Source organism: Desmodus rotundus, chromosome 10, assembly GCF_022682495.2.
Source record: "Desmodus rotundus isolate HL8 chromosome 10, HLdesRot8A.1, whole genome shotgun sequence".
Taxonomy (NCBI): Eukaryota; Metazoa; Chordata; class Mammalia; order Chiroptera; family Phyllostomidae; genus Desmodus; species Desmodus rotundus.
The window spans coordinates 22,550,611-22,565,900 of record NC_071396.1 but is presented as its reverse complement, the minus strand read 5'-3'; the positions used below and the strand labels follow the sequence as shown (position 1 = coordinate 22,565,900).

General features: G+C 52.1%; 1 protein-coding gene across 1 annotated transcript in view; it reads right to left on the bottom strand.

The window, feature by feature from the left end:
- Positions 1-12,568: 12,568 nt before the first annotated feature.
- Positions 12,569-15,290, bottom strand: part of C10H1orf198 (chromosome 10 C1orf198 homolog) — a 28,467-nt gene continuing 25,745 nt past the window's right edge. Inside the window, exon 4 of the mRNA XM_024561850.3 lies at positions 12,569-15,234. Coding sequence (XP_024417618.2) covers positions 15,178-15,234 — 57 coding nt within the window. The 3' untranslated portion in view covers positions 12,569-15,177. The remainder of the gene's footprint in view (positions 15,235-15,290) is intronic.

Below are 15,290 nucleotides of genomic sequence, written 5' to 3'. Positions count from 1 at the left end.
GCCGTCAGCTCAGCAAAGCACAGGCTGGGCTCTGCTCGAGCGAGTCTAAGTGGGTTCATCTGTCCCTCCACTTCTACCTTTTCAGTGACAGAGACAACGGCTTGGGTCATCTGTCCATTGATTTTCAACTTTTCAGTAACAGAGATGTCGGCTCGGTTGGGTGAAATATGTCGGCATCTAGACTGCAGGGTGAGGTTCAGCCACTGAACAGCCACGTGGACACTCAGCAGGGCCACTATGGTCAGTGGATCTGGCCTCGACTGCCCACCCAGACCTTGGACGGGACATCGTGATTCCTGAACGGAGAGTGTGTTTCACGAGCTCCAGCCTCCGTAGTCCTCTTTCCCCAGGGAAGCCCACGGGGGTGGGGGGCCTGCCCGACCTCTCCGGGGCCAGGGAGGGACCTCCTCGGTGACTGCCCTGGGCGACAAACAGAAGGTCGCCTTCTGATGTCATTCTATTCATTCAAAGTATCAGTCACACTTTATAAAGAGCTTGCTTAATATCAGACGATCCTAGAAGTTTGGTTTTCTCCTCCCCATAAAACAGGTTTTGAAACAACCTAATCTGAGGCTCAGAGGGGCTCACGAGCCGGTGGAGGAGCAGCTTGAAAGAATGGTCATCTGCTTCCTGCTCAAGCAAAAGCTGGAGAGAAATGCTCGAGCCCCTGCTGGAGGAAGTGACATCCTTCCCGATGAGAGTTGGTGGTGCTCCAGAATGACCTGGAAAATATTCTGTGTGACTAATGACACGTATTCTGTGTATCCTCATCCAAGGATGTGCTTATTGATTTTAGAGAGAGGGGAAGGCAGGGAGAGAGGAGGGCGAGAAACGTGGATGTGAGGCAGAAACACCGATGGGTTGCCTCTCACACACACACTCAGGCGTGTGCCCCAACCAGGAAACGAACCCGTGACCCTTCGGTTTATGGGATGACGCTCCAACTAACCGAGCCACACCAGCCAGGGCACTAATGACACTTAGAAAATCTCCCCTGTGCCCATTTCTAAGGGAGAGGAAAGCTTTGCACTTGAGGGATGGTGTTCCCCGGGGGGGATCCCAGGGTCCGGAGGAGCACAGGTGTCGTGTGTGTGGACCTCCCCGCTGCCAGCGGCTGCTACCTGCTCACCTGGCCAGCTTAGCCCCAATGGTGGCTGTCGACCATCAGTGTGTCTCAGCTCTCCTGTGGCCTAACTTTCCCGGACGCACACAGCATGGGGGACGACAGGCTGAAATTCCTGTGCATACGTGATGGCCGTGTTTGATACACTGTAGCGTGGCAAGTCCACAGTGAAGGACAATATAAGGGGAAACATTCTCTGAACGAAGGCTTCCACGAGCCCCAAGCTAGAACAGGGGCAGCATGTGGTCCAGCAGCGATGACCCACCTTCTCTGCCTCTCCCCACAGGGCTGTCCCCGGGCCTGGCATCCGCCACAGCCCTGTGGTCACATCCGAAGAGCTTGCACCGAACCCAGGGAGTGGACATCTTTCCCACAGGTCCTTAGACCAACCCCCTGGGGCCTTACCAGAAGGGAGCCCCAGGCCCCCACGCACGGGCGCCTTTTTCTGCCCTGGGGAGCCTGTCCTGTCTCCTCTCTGCCCTGTCCTGTGCAGAGCCACACAGCGTCCTGAGGGCCAGAGCATGTGACCCGGTGGGCAGGGGCGCAGGGGGCGTGGGTGCCACTCAGTTCAGTGCGCGGGGTCATTGGCGGTGACAAAGCACCACTCTGCCGAGAGCCCGGGCTGCCTGCCAGGCAGCAGCGCACACGCCTTGTGGGCTCCGCAGCTGTGAACTGGCGGTGGGCTGTGCTTGCTACTGACGCCCGCCTGCGGCATTTTCCCAGTGCCACCTCTGCTGTTCCCGTCTGAAAGGGGGAGGGGGCTGGCTGGGAGAGATGGGGGGAGGACAGCAGAGAGAGGGAGCAGGAGGGAGAGGCAGCCAGAGGGAGGGAGGGGGAGGGGAGGGGGAGGGAGAAATTCTCCATCCATCAAACAGTAACTCCCAGTCCCAGGTGAACTCTGTTCTACTTTCTGTCTTTGTGAACTTGACTATTCTAGGTACCTCCCGGAAGTGGAACAAAACAATTTTCATCCTTGTGTGTCTGGCTTATTTCACTTAGTGTTGTGTTTTTGAGGTTCCTCCACGTTGTAGCAAGTGTCAGAATCTCCTTCCTTTTTGTGGCTCAATATTTCACCGTCCACTGTCTTTATCCATTCATCTGTTAATGGAGATTTGGGGTGTTTCCCTCTTTTGGGGGGGTGTCTTGGTTTTTGGCTATTGTGAATAATGCTGCTGTGAATATGGGTGCACACATATTTGACTGGGTCTCTGTTTTCAGTTCTGTTGGGTATTAACCCAGAAGCGGAATTGCTGGATTAATGGTAATCCTGCGCTTGACTCTCAGGAGCAGCCAAGACCGTTTCTGCTGTGGCTACACTATTTTACACCCCCCACAGGCAATATAGGGGGGCTAAAATTTCTCCACATCCTCGCCAACACTTGCAATATTCCTTATTTTTGTATTATGTTTGTATTATTTTTATAATAGCTGTCCTCGTTGATGCGAAGATTGAGGCCCCACTTCTGGGAAAGGGAGCCAAGGGGATTTAATTAATTAACATTTTCTCATATTATAAAAGCTTACTTGCAACTTTTTCCCCTCTCTTCTTTCCAAACGGAAGTCCACTTCCTGAGAAACTGCCATCACTGTTGTGTAGAGTCTTCAGTTTCTTGTTATTACATCTTGATCGGGATTCTCCAGAAGGTTCTTGCCCCCTGTTCCTGAAGGTGGGAATGCTGGTCACTGGGTGAGTCCCCTCTGCTTAAGCCCCACTGGAGCTGTCGAGCTGTTTGCATTTCAGCAAGACCGTGGGTAGATTTGGAAGTCAAGGCCAAGTCTGAGCAGAGCCTCCTCCCAGACACCGCTGAGGTGGAACTTCAGACTCTTTCCAAGATTTGTCGGTGTTCCTGCCTGAATCCGGGGACTAGGGCCTCCCAGCACGTCCTAAGTGTCTGTCTCTCGTCAAGGACCACGGCTCTGAAAGCTCTGGGGACATCACTTTTAAAATGTAAATAACAAAGCCAGATCGTCGCACCTCCTCATACACAAAGAGTCCCTCCTGGACCAAACTCTAAGAAGGCTTCTTGGGATCTCCCACCCAGCCAGGCCTCCTCTGTGGACTTGTGCGTTCTTGTGGGATTTTAGCAAGAATCCTGCTAAGCCAGTTTAGCCAGTTTAGCAGAATCCTCCATCCTCAATATCCACTCACCATCAATACCTGCTCAGGTGCCTCGGCCCCCACCATCCCCAGGTGATGTCTGACGGCCCTCGCCTGCCTCCAGCAGGAATCCCGTTAGGCTGGTGTACCCTGAAGAACCCCTGATGGCTCCTCTTGGTGGTGTTCTGGCCTCTGACCTCCCCGCCCTGCCCCTTGTCTACAAATTCCCACTTTTCCCAGTTGCATTCAGAGTTCATTCCAATCCCCCTCCCGCCACAGAACCCCATTGCCGGGGGCCTATACCTATTGCTGTGGGCCTGAAGGAAGTCTGCCTTACTGTCTTCACCAAGAGTCATGCGTGATTTTCCTTTAACGCGGTCTCCCACCCAGGGCCCCTCCCGCCCACGTCTGACTCCACCTGCAAGGAGGGCACAGAATCACTGCTCCCCCTCCCTGGTGGCCCCCACTCCTAAGTCACGGAGCATTGACTTCCCAGACGAAAACTTCCTAAAACAAGCCAAACTGCAGGCACACACTCTCCAATGTATTTCTGTGTCCATAACTCTGAAAGAAACACATAGAGATTTATGGAGTTGAGCACACGAATCGGAACAATACATACAGCCGCCCTGCCTGAGGTCACTTAGTAGGAAGCTGCAAGGCATTATGTGTCTATTAAATAATGGAAAATGAAATGTGCACTTGAAAAATAAGCCTTTCACTGAGATCAGTGAGATCGTTTTCTTGGAAAGAACTTGGCCAGGATTGTAGGAGTTAAAAGGAACACGTGAGGATGTTACAAGGCCAAGGCCAAGTCTTCTTTGTCCATTCACCAGGGTGTGAGGATGCTTTTCACGGTCAAGGAGGAAGAAAGAGGATTTGGTTCCTCAGTCTGTCTGTCTGTCTGTCTCTCCCCACCCTCACATCCTAACCACCCTGGCGCTGCCCCCAGCCTTGCCAGTGACGTAACCCAGGCAAATACAAGCCGCCTGGTGCCCCGTCCCCTCGCTCCACAAATGCAGGAATTGTAACAGTGTCTTTGCAAAAGGGTGGAAGTGGCACAGAGAAGGATGACTGGTTCGTGTCTCCATGACCTTCTGGAGTACAGCGGCGGGCCAGGCCCAGGCTCGAGGGAGGAGAAGGGGGACAAGCACCACAGCACAAGGGGGAGGAGGGGCCCACATCCAAAATGCGGGTTAGAGCCGGCAATGGGGCCACCAGCAAAACGCACAAAGTGGGACGAGGAGCCTGTTCCCACCTGAGAGTGGAGGTCGTGAACAATGAGTGTGCAATCACCTGACCAGAAAGGGGAGTGGGTCCCCAGTGACGTGGCAGAGCTGGTGGCCTGGAAGGTACTGATTCGGACGTGTGGCTGAAAATGCAGGCGTTTACAAGAAAAGGAGTGTGAAGAGAGGGCACCTAGGGGCCTGGCGTTAGGACACCAAAGAAGAAGTTAGAGAGAGAGAGAGTCAGAGAGAAATGAGAAGCCTTTGCTGGGGTGGAAAAGAGACAGATCTGAACCCTGTCCGTTTGAATCTAAAGTCTGTGTTTCCCACCGCGACTTCCAGCATGAGCTGCAGCCCCTCCGCCAGGAAGTCCGGCCGAGGGCTGAGGACCGGGCCCATTGAACGGCGGCGAGCCCAAGGGTCCGGCACAGAGCTGAGTGGGTGTGGGCCAGGGGACAGAGCCACTGTCAGCCCCTGCCCCACGCCAGCCCTGCCCAGGAGACAGCAGACACTGCCCGGCACACTCCATCTAAGGCCCTCAACGACCTCCCCCGGTCAGGTGACCCCAGGCACCAAGACACTAGCGATGTGTCGCTTCAGCATCTGTAGAAGATGTTTTGCGGTGAGGGAGATGAGACAATGCCCTGCAAACCTAACGGCGTCCACGTGGCGAGGAAGAAGGCTTTGTATGCCTTTTCCTCTGAAGCTTGCTTGGCTTGTCCTCCTCAGTCCCTGGGACGTGGCCAGGCCAGGCCAGGCGGGGCTCACGGAGGGGTCAGTGTCAATGATGCGGGGGGCGTCGGTGGCACAGAGCTCGGGAGCTTGGACCTCACTGGAAAAGCTCTTCTTGCTCATCCCGTCCTGGGAAACTATTGCCTCTGTTCTCCCTGACAGCCAGGTTCCGGCTGCCGAAGTATTCACTGGCAGGCCCTTCGGTGGAAAAGTAAAAATCCCCACCTCTCCTGCCAAAAGGATGCTCAAACTGGCAGGCCTGCTTCCAAACTTGCAGAGGTGGGGAAGGGAGGGAGGGAGGGTCGTGTGGGGGCAGAGTGTTCACCAAAGGCAAGCCCTTGATAACAGCAGGGAGCCCATCAGGGCCAGGAGGCCAGCCCGCAGCCCGGCCCAGGGTGCTCAGGGCCGGTCAGGCCTGGATTTCCAGAAACAGGCTGTGGCGTGGCGGGGGGCCTGTGAGTAGGACCTTTTTCTCCCAAGAAACCCGAGGAAATCACATCTCAGATCATTTGCTTCCAGAGATTCAAGTCTTTCTTTTTCTGCCTCCACATCTTGGTGGCTGCCTGGGCGCTGAGCTTGGCGAGGGCTCTCCCCACAGAGGGGCTGGAGGTGTGGAGTGGGAGGCCTGGGGTGGGGGGCCTGAGAAGCATCACGCCCGCGGAGACCGCTGGTTTGCCTCACCCGCTTTGTGCACTAAACCCTCCAGGCCCCGAACTGCCCCATTTAGGGGCTTCTGCTCAGTTCTAAAGACAACAGGGGAAGAAGCGTTTTGTAGGGAAAACTGACAACAGGGCTTCTATGCGTCTAAAAGCTAGAGTGACTTTGGGGCTGCAAGAGGCCACAGGTGGCGTTTTCTCCCTCCGGCAAGGGGCCCTGGGGTCCTCCTCCGCGCACCTGCTGCCAGAGCCCCACCATCTCGGATCTGGAAAACAGGAGGCGGGGGTGGGCACTGGGGCCCGCTGTCTGCCCCAGGAGACGCCCCAGAGCCCGGAGATGAGGAACAGCAGGCACCAGTTCTAACAGGAGCATCTGTGCCCGATTACCCGGGAAGAACACAGCACTCTGGAGACCCGAGTATGGGGAAGAAATACAAGTGCGCTTCAACCGCTTCAACTGACCCGCCCTCCCCAGCTTCCCCTCACAGCTACAGCCTCCCGGGCCCTCAGAGTCACTCTATTACCTGGGCCCCCTCAGGTCACACCCCCAGATGCCCTCAGAGTCATACTGCCCGGGGGCTGGACTTTGACAAACCCCCGTCAGTGTGGGAAGCCTGCAGACAGGACTGAGAGCATAGAATAAACTCCATCCCGATGGGTCACTGTAGTTCAAGGTGAATGAACCTGTACGTCTGAAGCAATTGGAAAACATTCAAATGTTAAATTGCAAAGTACCTGAAATTGCTTCCTCAATGGTCTCCCTCTGACTCAGCACCATCCCTGGAGCTGCTGGAACATTCTGTCCCTGAACACTCTCCTGCTGAAAGTAAAGACAGCTTGAGAAGCTGCACAGACCAGAGTGACACCCCTGGGCATCATAAACTCGGCACATTGCTATGTCCCCAGCCCTGTGGATTCAGGGAAAATTGAAGGCAGCTGGCCCAAGCTGGCTCATCTCTTCTCTATGTTGTATTTAAGGTGCACTTCTTACAGACTCCTTATCATAGGGGCCTTTTTTAAACCTAGTCTGACAATTTCTGCCTTTCGATCGGAGCATTAGGCCACTTGCATTTAACATCACTATCAAGATAACTGCGCCAACCTACGGTCTTGCTCTTTGTTTTCTATTTCTCCCTTTTTCTCCGTTTTCCTCTCTTCCCGCTTTCTGGCTGACTAATATTTAGCATTCCATCTTATTTGCACAATTAGTGTATTACGCATACATCTTTGCTTTAATTTTCTAGTGGTTACTATACCGTTCCCAGCGGGTATGTCTGACTCATCAGTCTGTCTTCCAATGTTACGTCACTTCACCTGTAGCAAAAGGGCCTGACGAGAGAGCGTCCATTTCTCCCTCCCATCTTTTCAGGTGTCACGCATTTTATTTCTGCGTGTTACAGAGGCCACACACAGTGTTATTATCTTTTGCTTTACACAATCATCTTTCTAAATGTTTTTAAAACTGAAAAAGTGGCGTTTATATTTACTCCCCTAGTTACCATTTCCTGCAGTTTTCCCACCTTTGTACAGATCCAAGCTTTCATCTGGTATCATTTCCCTTCTGCCTGAAGAACTTTGTTTAATATTTCTTGTACCTCTGGCCAACTGGGGACACATTTTCTCAGCTTTTGTGTATGTATAACAAGCTTTTATTGTGCCTTGGGTTTTTAAGGATTTTTGGTGGTGGTGGTGGATATTGAACTCGAGGTTGATAGTTCCATTTTTCTTTTCAGCACTTTGGAGAGGTCATTCCATTTACTTCACGCTTGCATATTTTGAGATGAGGAGTCTGCAGTCACACGGTCATTCCACCACCCACCCACCTCCACTTCCTAACACATCTTTTTTAACTCTGGCTGTTGTTATAGATTTTCTGTATGTTACTGACTTTCAGCCATTTGTAGCATTGTATGTGTGTGGGGGGGGGGGGGGCGCGAGTTCATCCTACTGGAAATTCATTGAACTTCTGGAATCTGGGCCTTCACTGTTGTTATCAAATTGGGGGCCATTTGGTCATTATTTCTTCAAATACATGTTTCATCAGCCTCCCTCTCTTCTCCTTCTGGGACTTTGACTACTCACATACTGGACCACTTAGTGTTTTCCCACATGATACCAAGGCCCTGTTCATTTTTCCCCTACATGTTTGCTTCATTATGAATAGATTCGACTGCTGTCTACACATTTACTTAGCTCTGAAGTACATCATCTGATTTTAATACGTTCCAGTGAAATTCTCTTTTCAGATACTGTTTTGTCTTTGAAAGTTCCACATCTTTCTTTGAAACATTGTACTTTACATCTTTGGGCAGATGGACCACATGAATAAGAGCTGTTCTAAAATCCAATTTCCATCATCTCTCTTACTTCTGGGCTGGTCTCCTGATTGACTTTTCTCCTGTTTGTGAATCACATTTCCCTGCTTATTCATGTGTCTAGCAATTTTGATTAGCTGCTGAACATTAAGAATTTTAGGTTTCTTGCTAATTTTATAATATTTGTATGAAGATTGCAAGACATATTCTGGCAGGCAGCTAAGTTCTCTGTGAATTGGTTTGATTCTTTTATGTGCTCTCTGAAAGCTCTTTTGGAACAGATCTAAAGTACCCATTATTTTAAGGCTAACTGAGCCCCACTTCCAGTGCATGGTCCCCCGACATGGTCTGCACTCCACCCGGGGGGAATCTGGACGAAACCTGGCCTTGTTTGAACTCTGGGACTTATCTCTCAGCTCCCTGATTACTGCCCTTTCCTTGGAGGCTGTTCCTGCCCAGCCCATTACGGTTTCTTTTCACCTGACACTTGCAACAGTTTGGTCTTTGGCCAACGACTCAAGGGAACCTCTGTGCAGATTCCTGGAACTCTTCCTCTCTGGAGCTCTGCCCTTTCCCTTCCAGCCTCCGTGGCCTTTCCAACTCCAAATGCATTCTCCTCACCTCAGCAACATTGCCGGGCTCCATCTGGACTCCCCCTCCCTGCACTGCAGTCCGGAAACTGCCTCCAACAGACTCGAGGGGAATTATGGGCATACTTCTGGAGCTCCTTCTCTGCATACGCCCCTCCTACACATCCCAGCTACCTCTTCATCCCCAAACTCACTCTTCTCAGCTCAGCGAGACTTCCTGCAACCGTCTAGAAAGCGCCTACGTCAGAAAGCCAGGACACGCTGCGGCATGCCTTCACCTTTGCGTGGGATCGGAGTCCTGCCCGTCCTGTACAAGGTGGGGAAACGCACGCTTACAGCTGTTTGCACGGAAAGTAACACAAAAATGAGTAGATAATAATGCAAGAATAAACTCTTTCCCACACTCCCAACCGTAAGCCTGACTTCTGCCCCTCTCTGTATTTTCTCCAATGTTGTGCTTGTTTACAACACGAGGGTAAGTCTACTCCCAATTACTCTGCCATGGCCAGAAGCAGCAATCTTGTTCACTTTTAACAACTTTCAACCATAAGTCTGTTTGCACAGTCCTATGTTCAGTCTGCCTCCTCCACTACAGTGTAAGCCCATGAGGGTAGCATCTATGTGTATGAGACACTACCAACCCCCCCGGCCGGCACCAGGCTGCAACGCAGGAAGAACTCAGAAGAAAAATGGGGTGCTGTGATCCTGAGGCTACATGCTGGCATCCAGCACACGGCCACGGCCCACGTCTTGCCAGGGTCACATGTGGCTCTCATTTCCAGTCTGCACTGTCCCTGTGACACATGCTTTCCCCTCGGACCTGGACATTTTCACCCCCCCCACAAAGACTGGCAGTAAATGCTTCGAAACGCTGGTATTGGGTTAAAGCAGCAGATGGTGTTTCCCACACTTCTGTGATACGGTTAGAAAATCTTAGATAACTCTGAAGGATCTTCACATGTGTTATGGTACGTGAGTTTGTCCCGTGACAGACTCTCAGGTGGGGCAAACTTTGGTTTGCTGTGGTCAAGGCACTGGCCAACTGAGGAACTCCTCTGCCCCGCCCCAAACAGCTGGTGTGATTTCATCTACACAGATTACTACCAGAGACGAGCCTCAGAAGATCTGAGCAATGCTGGCCACCGGCCACCTCCAACCCGAGAGAAGCCAATGAGCCTCCTGTCCGACATGAGAGATTGGTAGCAGACGTAGGTTACGAGAAATACCAACCTTCTCTGCAAGCAGGCACCCGCTGGCACATCACCATGGGTCCCTCCAGACCTCTGTTCTTCTTCTTTCCCGCCTCCCTTATTTCCGCCTCTGCCACCTCTACGGGCACCGGCACTCTGCTGCTGAGTCTGTCTTGTGTTACGTGCATGTTTTTAATGTACGCAGATGGAGTATTGTTCTGTATTCCATTTGGGTTGCTGCTTTCATTCACTAAGTAATACATTTGTTCAGACCCACCCATGTTGCCACGTGGACACCTAATGTCCTGCTTTTAGGTGCCCCCGAATAACCCTTGGTGAGGCCATTCCATTTATCTAACAACCTTCCCCTGACAGACGTCAGCTTGTCACCAGTGCTCACAAACAGCAGTGAGCAGCCTGGTGCACACCCCCGTAAGTGCCTGTGTGAGACTTCCTTTCAGACTTATGTCCCGGAGGGGGACTGCGGGGTCGCAGGATACATGGCAAAACATCGCCACGTTACTCTGGAGACCGTATCTGCACAGCTCCTCTATTCCGGGGTTTCTGAAGCTCAGCACTATCGACGTTTGGGACCAGATCCTTTGCTGTGGGGCCTGAGCTGGGCACTGAAGGAGGTTTGGCAGTGTCCCTAGCCTCCACCCACCAGATGCCGACAGCAGGCTCTCCCCACCCTCGGCGGTGTTGACACAAATGACTACCAAGTGTCCAGGGTGGGGGCAAAATCACCCCCGGTTGAGAACCTCCGCCCTACCCCATTTCTGGCATTATCCAACTCTCTCTATTTTTCTCTCCAATAACCAGTTCCTTGACGCACCTTTTCACATGCTTTACAGTTTTTAAGGATCTTGTCTACGGTTCACGCTCTGTTGCAGTGGCTGGCCTCCTGGTCTTTTGCAGGAGTGCCCTCTGGATTCCCGATGCTTGTCCTTCACTGCCGTGGACATAGCCAATGTGCTCTCCCATCCTTTCAGCTCATCAGCTCTACCCATGCTCACTCCACTGACAAGAACCCTTCACCTTCACGTACGAGACACCATAGGCCGCTTTGTGGTCTGCACTTTGGAACTTTTATGGAAGAAGTCCTTCTCTGCCCTCGGTCACGAGATGTTAGCTTTACACCTTTACCTTCCTTCATTTGGTCTGGACTCCGCGTGGAGCCCCCCTAGTGCATGGCGTTGGGTATTTCTCTCCCCCTACAGTGAACTCTGCCGTCTGCACTGCCACTTGCATTGCAGACTAAGCTCCCACGCGTGTGGGCCTGCACCCCGGCTCTCCACCCTGATGGAGCCACGCGCCCCAGCAGCGACACCCAGACGTGCTTCTGCAGCTTTGCGATGTGTTTCCATAGCTGAGAGTCCGACCCCTTACCCTTCAGTGAACAACAAGTTTCTGAGTTAATGTAAATTCGTCAAATTGCTCAGAATAGCCGACTGCAATTTTTGTTGAGGTTACACTGACTTTACAAGATGATTTGGGGGGAAATGACATTTTTAGAATATTGTTATCCCACCTGGGACTATCGCATCTTCTTCTAGTCCTTCTGTTTCATTCTCGTAGTTTTCTTTAAGGAAATCTTCACATACTTGTCAAAGTCGAGTCCTGGACACTTTATGTCTCTAGCTGCCATCAGGAGTTGGTACCTTTTGATTTACGTTTCCAGTTGGAACGGCTGCCCTTGATTTTAAGTTGATCTTATATCCAGAACTGTCTGAGTTTAGGTGGACTTCCGAATCACTGACTTCCCTTCTAGGGTCCCCCATCTTCAGCACACCTGGAAGGCTGTTGAGTTCGTTAGAAGATTGCATGTGAGCATGGAATCAGACCAACCCAATGGCTGGAAAAGCCTATAAATACCCCACCCCATAGCAGAGCCCTGTCTTGCCCCCCGACTCCGTCTCCCTCGTGGCTGCAAAGTGTAAACAGGCCCAGGCATATTTTGTCTTTATGTGAATGGCTCCCCCTTGCCAAGAAACACTTAAAAAAAAAAAAAAGATATATTAGCACCACATGCTGAGCTACCATAATGTTTGCCAAGCCTATGGCCATGGAGCTATGGTGCCTCCTCTCACCACGGGCAGATGCACTAATGCAAGGCGTGCGGGCCCACCCGCCTCCCCACGGTCGCTGTACAGCCCAAGTCGGAAGTACAGTCACCTGCTCTCCCAGAAATCCTGGCTCCCAAGGCGGCAAGGCCCCACTGGCCACCTGAATCACCGTTTTCCGGACGGTTATCAGTTTTAGAAGTGCATTCACCTGCTCGTTAATGAAACAGATGGACTGGTCAGGCTTGATGTCGTTTCTCCTGAGGAAGACCGGCTTAGCCAGGTTCAGTGCGACGTCTCTCCGGGAGACAGCACCGGCCCTGCCTAGTCGGTCACTTGCTGTGATAAGCATGTCACCCAAGGGCATACTCCAGCCCTCCAGGACACAGCTCACCGCGTCTGCTGGGGGCCTGTGCACCTCGACACTGCTTCCCACCGGCCTTCAGGGGGCCTGGGTCAGGACTGCACGCGGGGGGGCCTCCTGAAGCGGTTTCACGCTGGTTTAACTAGTAAGAATCTGCTTCATCTCCTCTGTGTTCATCCCCGCCCCAGAAGAGGCCCAAACAGACATCTAGAATATTTTAAATGGCTTTATTAAAGGTTATTAATATAAAATACAACCAAGTTACAAGTAGCCAGTAAGAATTTTCATTTTTGAAAACGTGTATCAAAGAAAGAGAGGCGCAAAGAAAGGGAGGCTGCTCCGACATCCACGAGGGGCTGCAACGCCCCCTGTTCCCAAAGTGGGCAGCGCTCCCAGGCCCGGGGGTGGGGGGACAGACCCCCAGGGGAGAGAACTGAGACTCGTTGCTGACTTCTTGGGAGAGATTTTGCAAAATACAGTCACCCAAAGCAACACACTGACTCCTTGAGCTGAGTCCTAGGTGCAGGGGGTGGAGGTGGGGGGAATCCAAAAACACACAGGCTGCAGCTGAGAAGTATCTTTAAAATAATAAATGGAAACGCCTGATACACGGGGCGGGGGGGGGGGGGAAGGTGGTGGACATAGGAGCTTAATTTTCCCTTATTTGGATGCACTGAAGGTAGATTCCCAGGAGGACGAGAAAGGAACCATCTTTGTATGTAGGCTGCCATGGTTACAAGGAGCCCCCCTCCCCCCCCGAAGGTCAGGCGGGATGCAGACCAGGAGCCAGCATCCTCCAAGCCTTCGCTTCTCTCTCTCTCACATTTCCGTACTTCTGAAAGTGGAGCAAAACAACTCGACTTTAGGACTCCCTCTAGGATTTCTGGGCTTGAAGGGGATATTGGGCTTGATGGGAAAGTGGGAAGGAAATTCGAACTGTCTCCCAGAAGAGCAGACAGATCACGTTGGCTTCATCGTCCCAGGGCACAGATCTTCTCTGCTATTAACGCCAAGGAACACAAATGCATCTGCGCATCTCCTCGTTTTGAAGGGATCCTGCTTTCCAGCCTGGGTTCTCAGACAGCTCACTGCCCCCACTGAGGCAGGGGTAAGACAGGCTCGAGCCTCTGCAGCTGGCTCAAGGGGCAAGCCCCCTGCTGGGCTGTCCCAGATGGGATTTCTAGGCTCCTTTCCCTCACCACCACGCTAGCAACCTGTTTTTCCTTTTATAATCCAACTATACTCAAATGGTACAGGAAAAAAAAACCCTGCGTTTGTCATAATGAAGAGTCACCGGAGGAGGGAGGTCCACTCCAGCGCCCCAAGGAGCCAAATGAGGTTTGAGAACATTAAGCAATTGGCAGGAACCAAACCACACATTGGCTAAGCCACAGCTTTGGCAGAAACTTTCCTGGAAAAAATAAGAACGTTGCCATGTGCTTCACCTTGGAGCCAGATAAAATACTCTGGAAATCATTTCAGATTTGTCCTATGAAACAAAGAGGCATTTTTTAAAAAGACACACTTTGATATTGAGACCAGGCGCACGCTGGCTGGGCTCGCTGGGATTAAGGCGTCAGGTGAGGAGAACACAGTGAGAGGTGCCGTGCAGACCACACTTGGGCGTGTCCTGCAGGTTCCTGCAGCTCAGGGGCCACGGTCAGGGCACAGACTCCCCAGGGTGAGGCCCCCACTCCTCCTCCCCAGCCCCATCAGGGGCATGGGCCACCCCCACCGGAGCAGCAGTGGGTTCGAGGTCCCAGTCCGGGAGATGCCGTTGCTATGACCACAAAGGTCTCCAGGAGGCGCTGCTGGGGCCATGCAGGAGCCGGGTCTTCCACTTCCGCTGGCAGTCAGTGTTGGGGGAGGGGCCGTGGTGACACAGCTGGACCAGTCCTTGGGATGAAGGCGCCCCTGCCAGGACCACGCTGGGAGGTCTAACACAACTAGTCAGAAGAGCCCTGTCTGCCAGTGACACCTGCCATCAGCCCTTCCTCCCGCAGGTGCCCAGGACAGGGGATACCCACAGGCCACAGGAGTAGCAAAGAACGTCTAAAAGTGGTAGCCCTACAACCGCTAAATCTAGATACAAAATAATGCAAAGTTAATACAAAACTTTTAAACATGCAACTCTTAAACAAGAATAGTTTGAGTAAGTATCAGGGCCGCTTAAAGACGCCCTCTGCCTCGCGTCAAATCTGTCCCCTGCAAACGACACAGGGCGGAGGGTGGCACGCAATTTGAGAAACAGGGCTTCAGCCAGGGAAGCCCTGGACAGCTGGGAGCGTGGGGTGGGGTGGGGTGCGTGGGGAGCAAACCTTTCCATGGTCACAGCCAGCATGCTGATGTCACCGTTGCTGAGCACGTCACTAACAATCTCCCATCAAAGGTGACCCCACACATTCAAAAAACGGGAGGGGATAAAGGAGCAGGGGGTGGGAATCACTTTTACAATTTTGGTGACATGGTGGAGAAAACCCTTTCTCCGAGGAGGCGGGACCTGGGTGCAGCTGGAGCAGAACATTTATTTGTAAGATTGACTGAACTCCTAACAGTCTTAAAAAATTCCAGATGTAAAACTTGTTATCAAATCATTGAAAATAGCACATCTCTCTGGTCTTACCAAAAAGGGGAAACGGTGGGAATCTGGACAAGGCAATATTTACCAGTTTCCCAAAGATCACGAAATTCGCGTAGAGAAACCAGAAAACGGCCCAGGAAATGCTGCCCTTTGCATCCTCCTCCGCCACACCACTCTGGAAAACTTTTGGGGAATTCTTGGTTTTTGGTGGGAGGTTTTTTTTTTTGGTCTACCACATTTTACCAGTTGTCCAGAAAATCAAACCCCGTCTTTAAGATGGCACTGCTTGAGCTGACCTGCCGAAGAGACAAAAACACCAAAGTGAGGCGTGAGGGTTTTTTTAGTTTTGCGT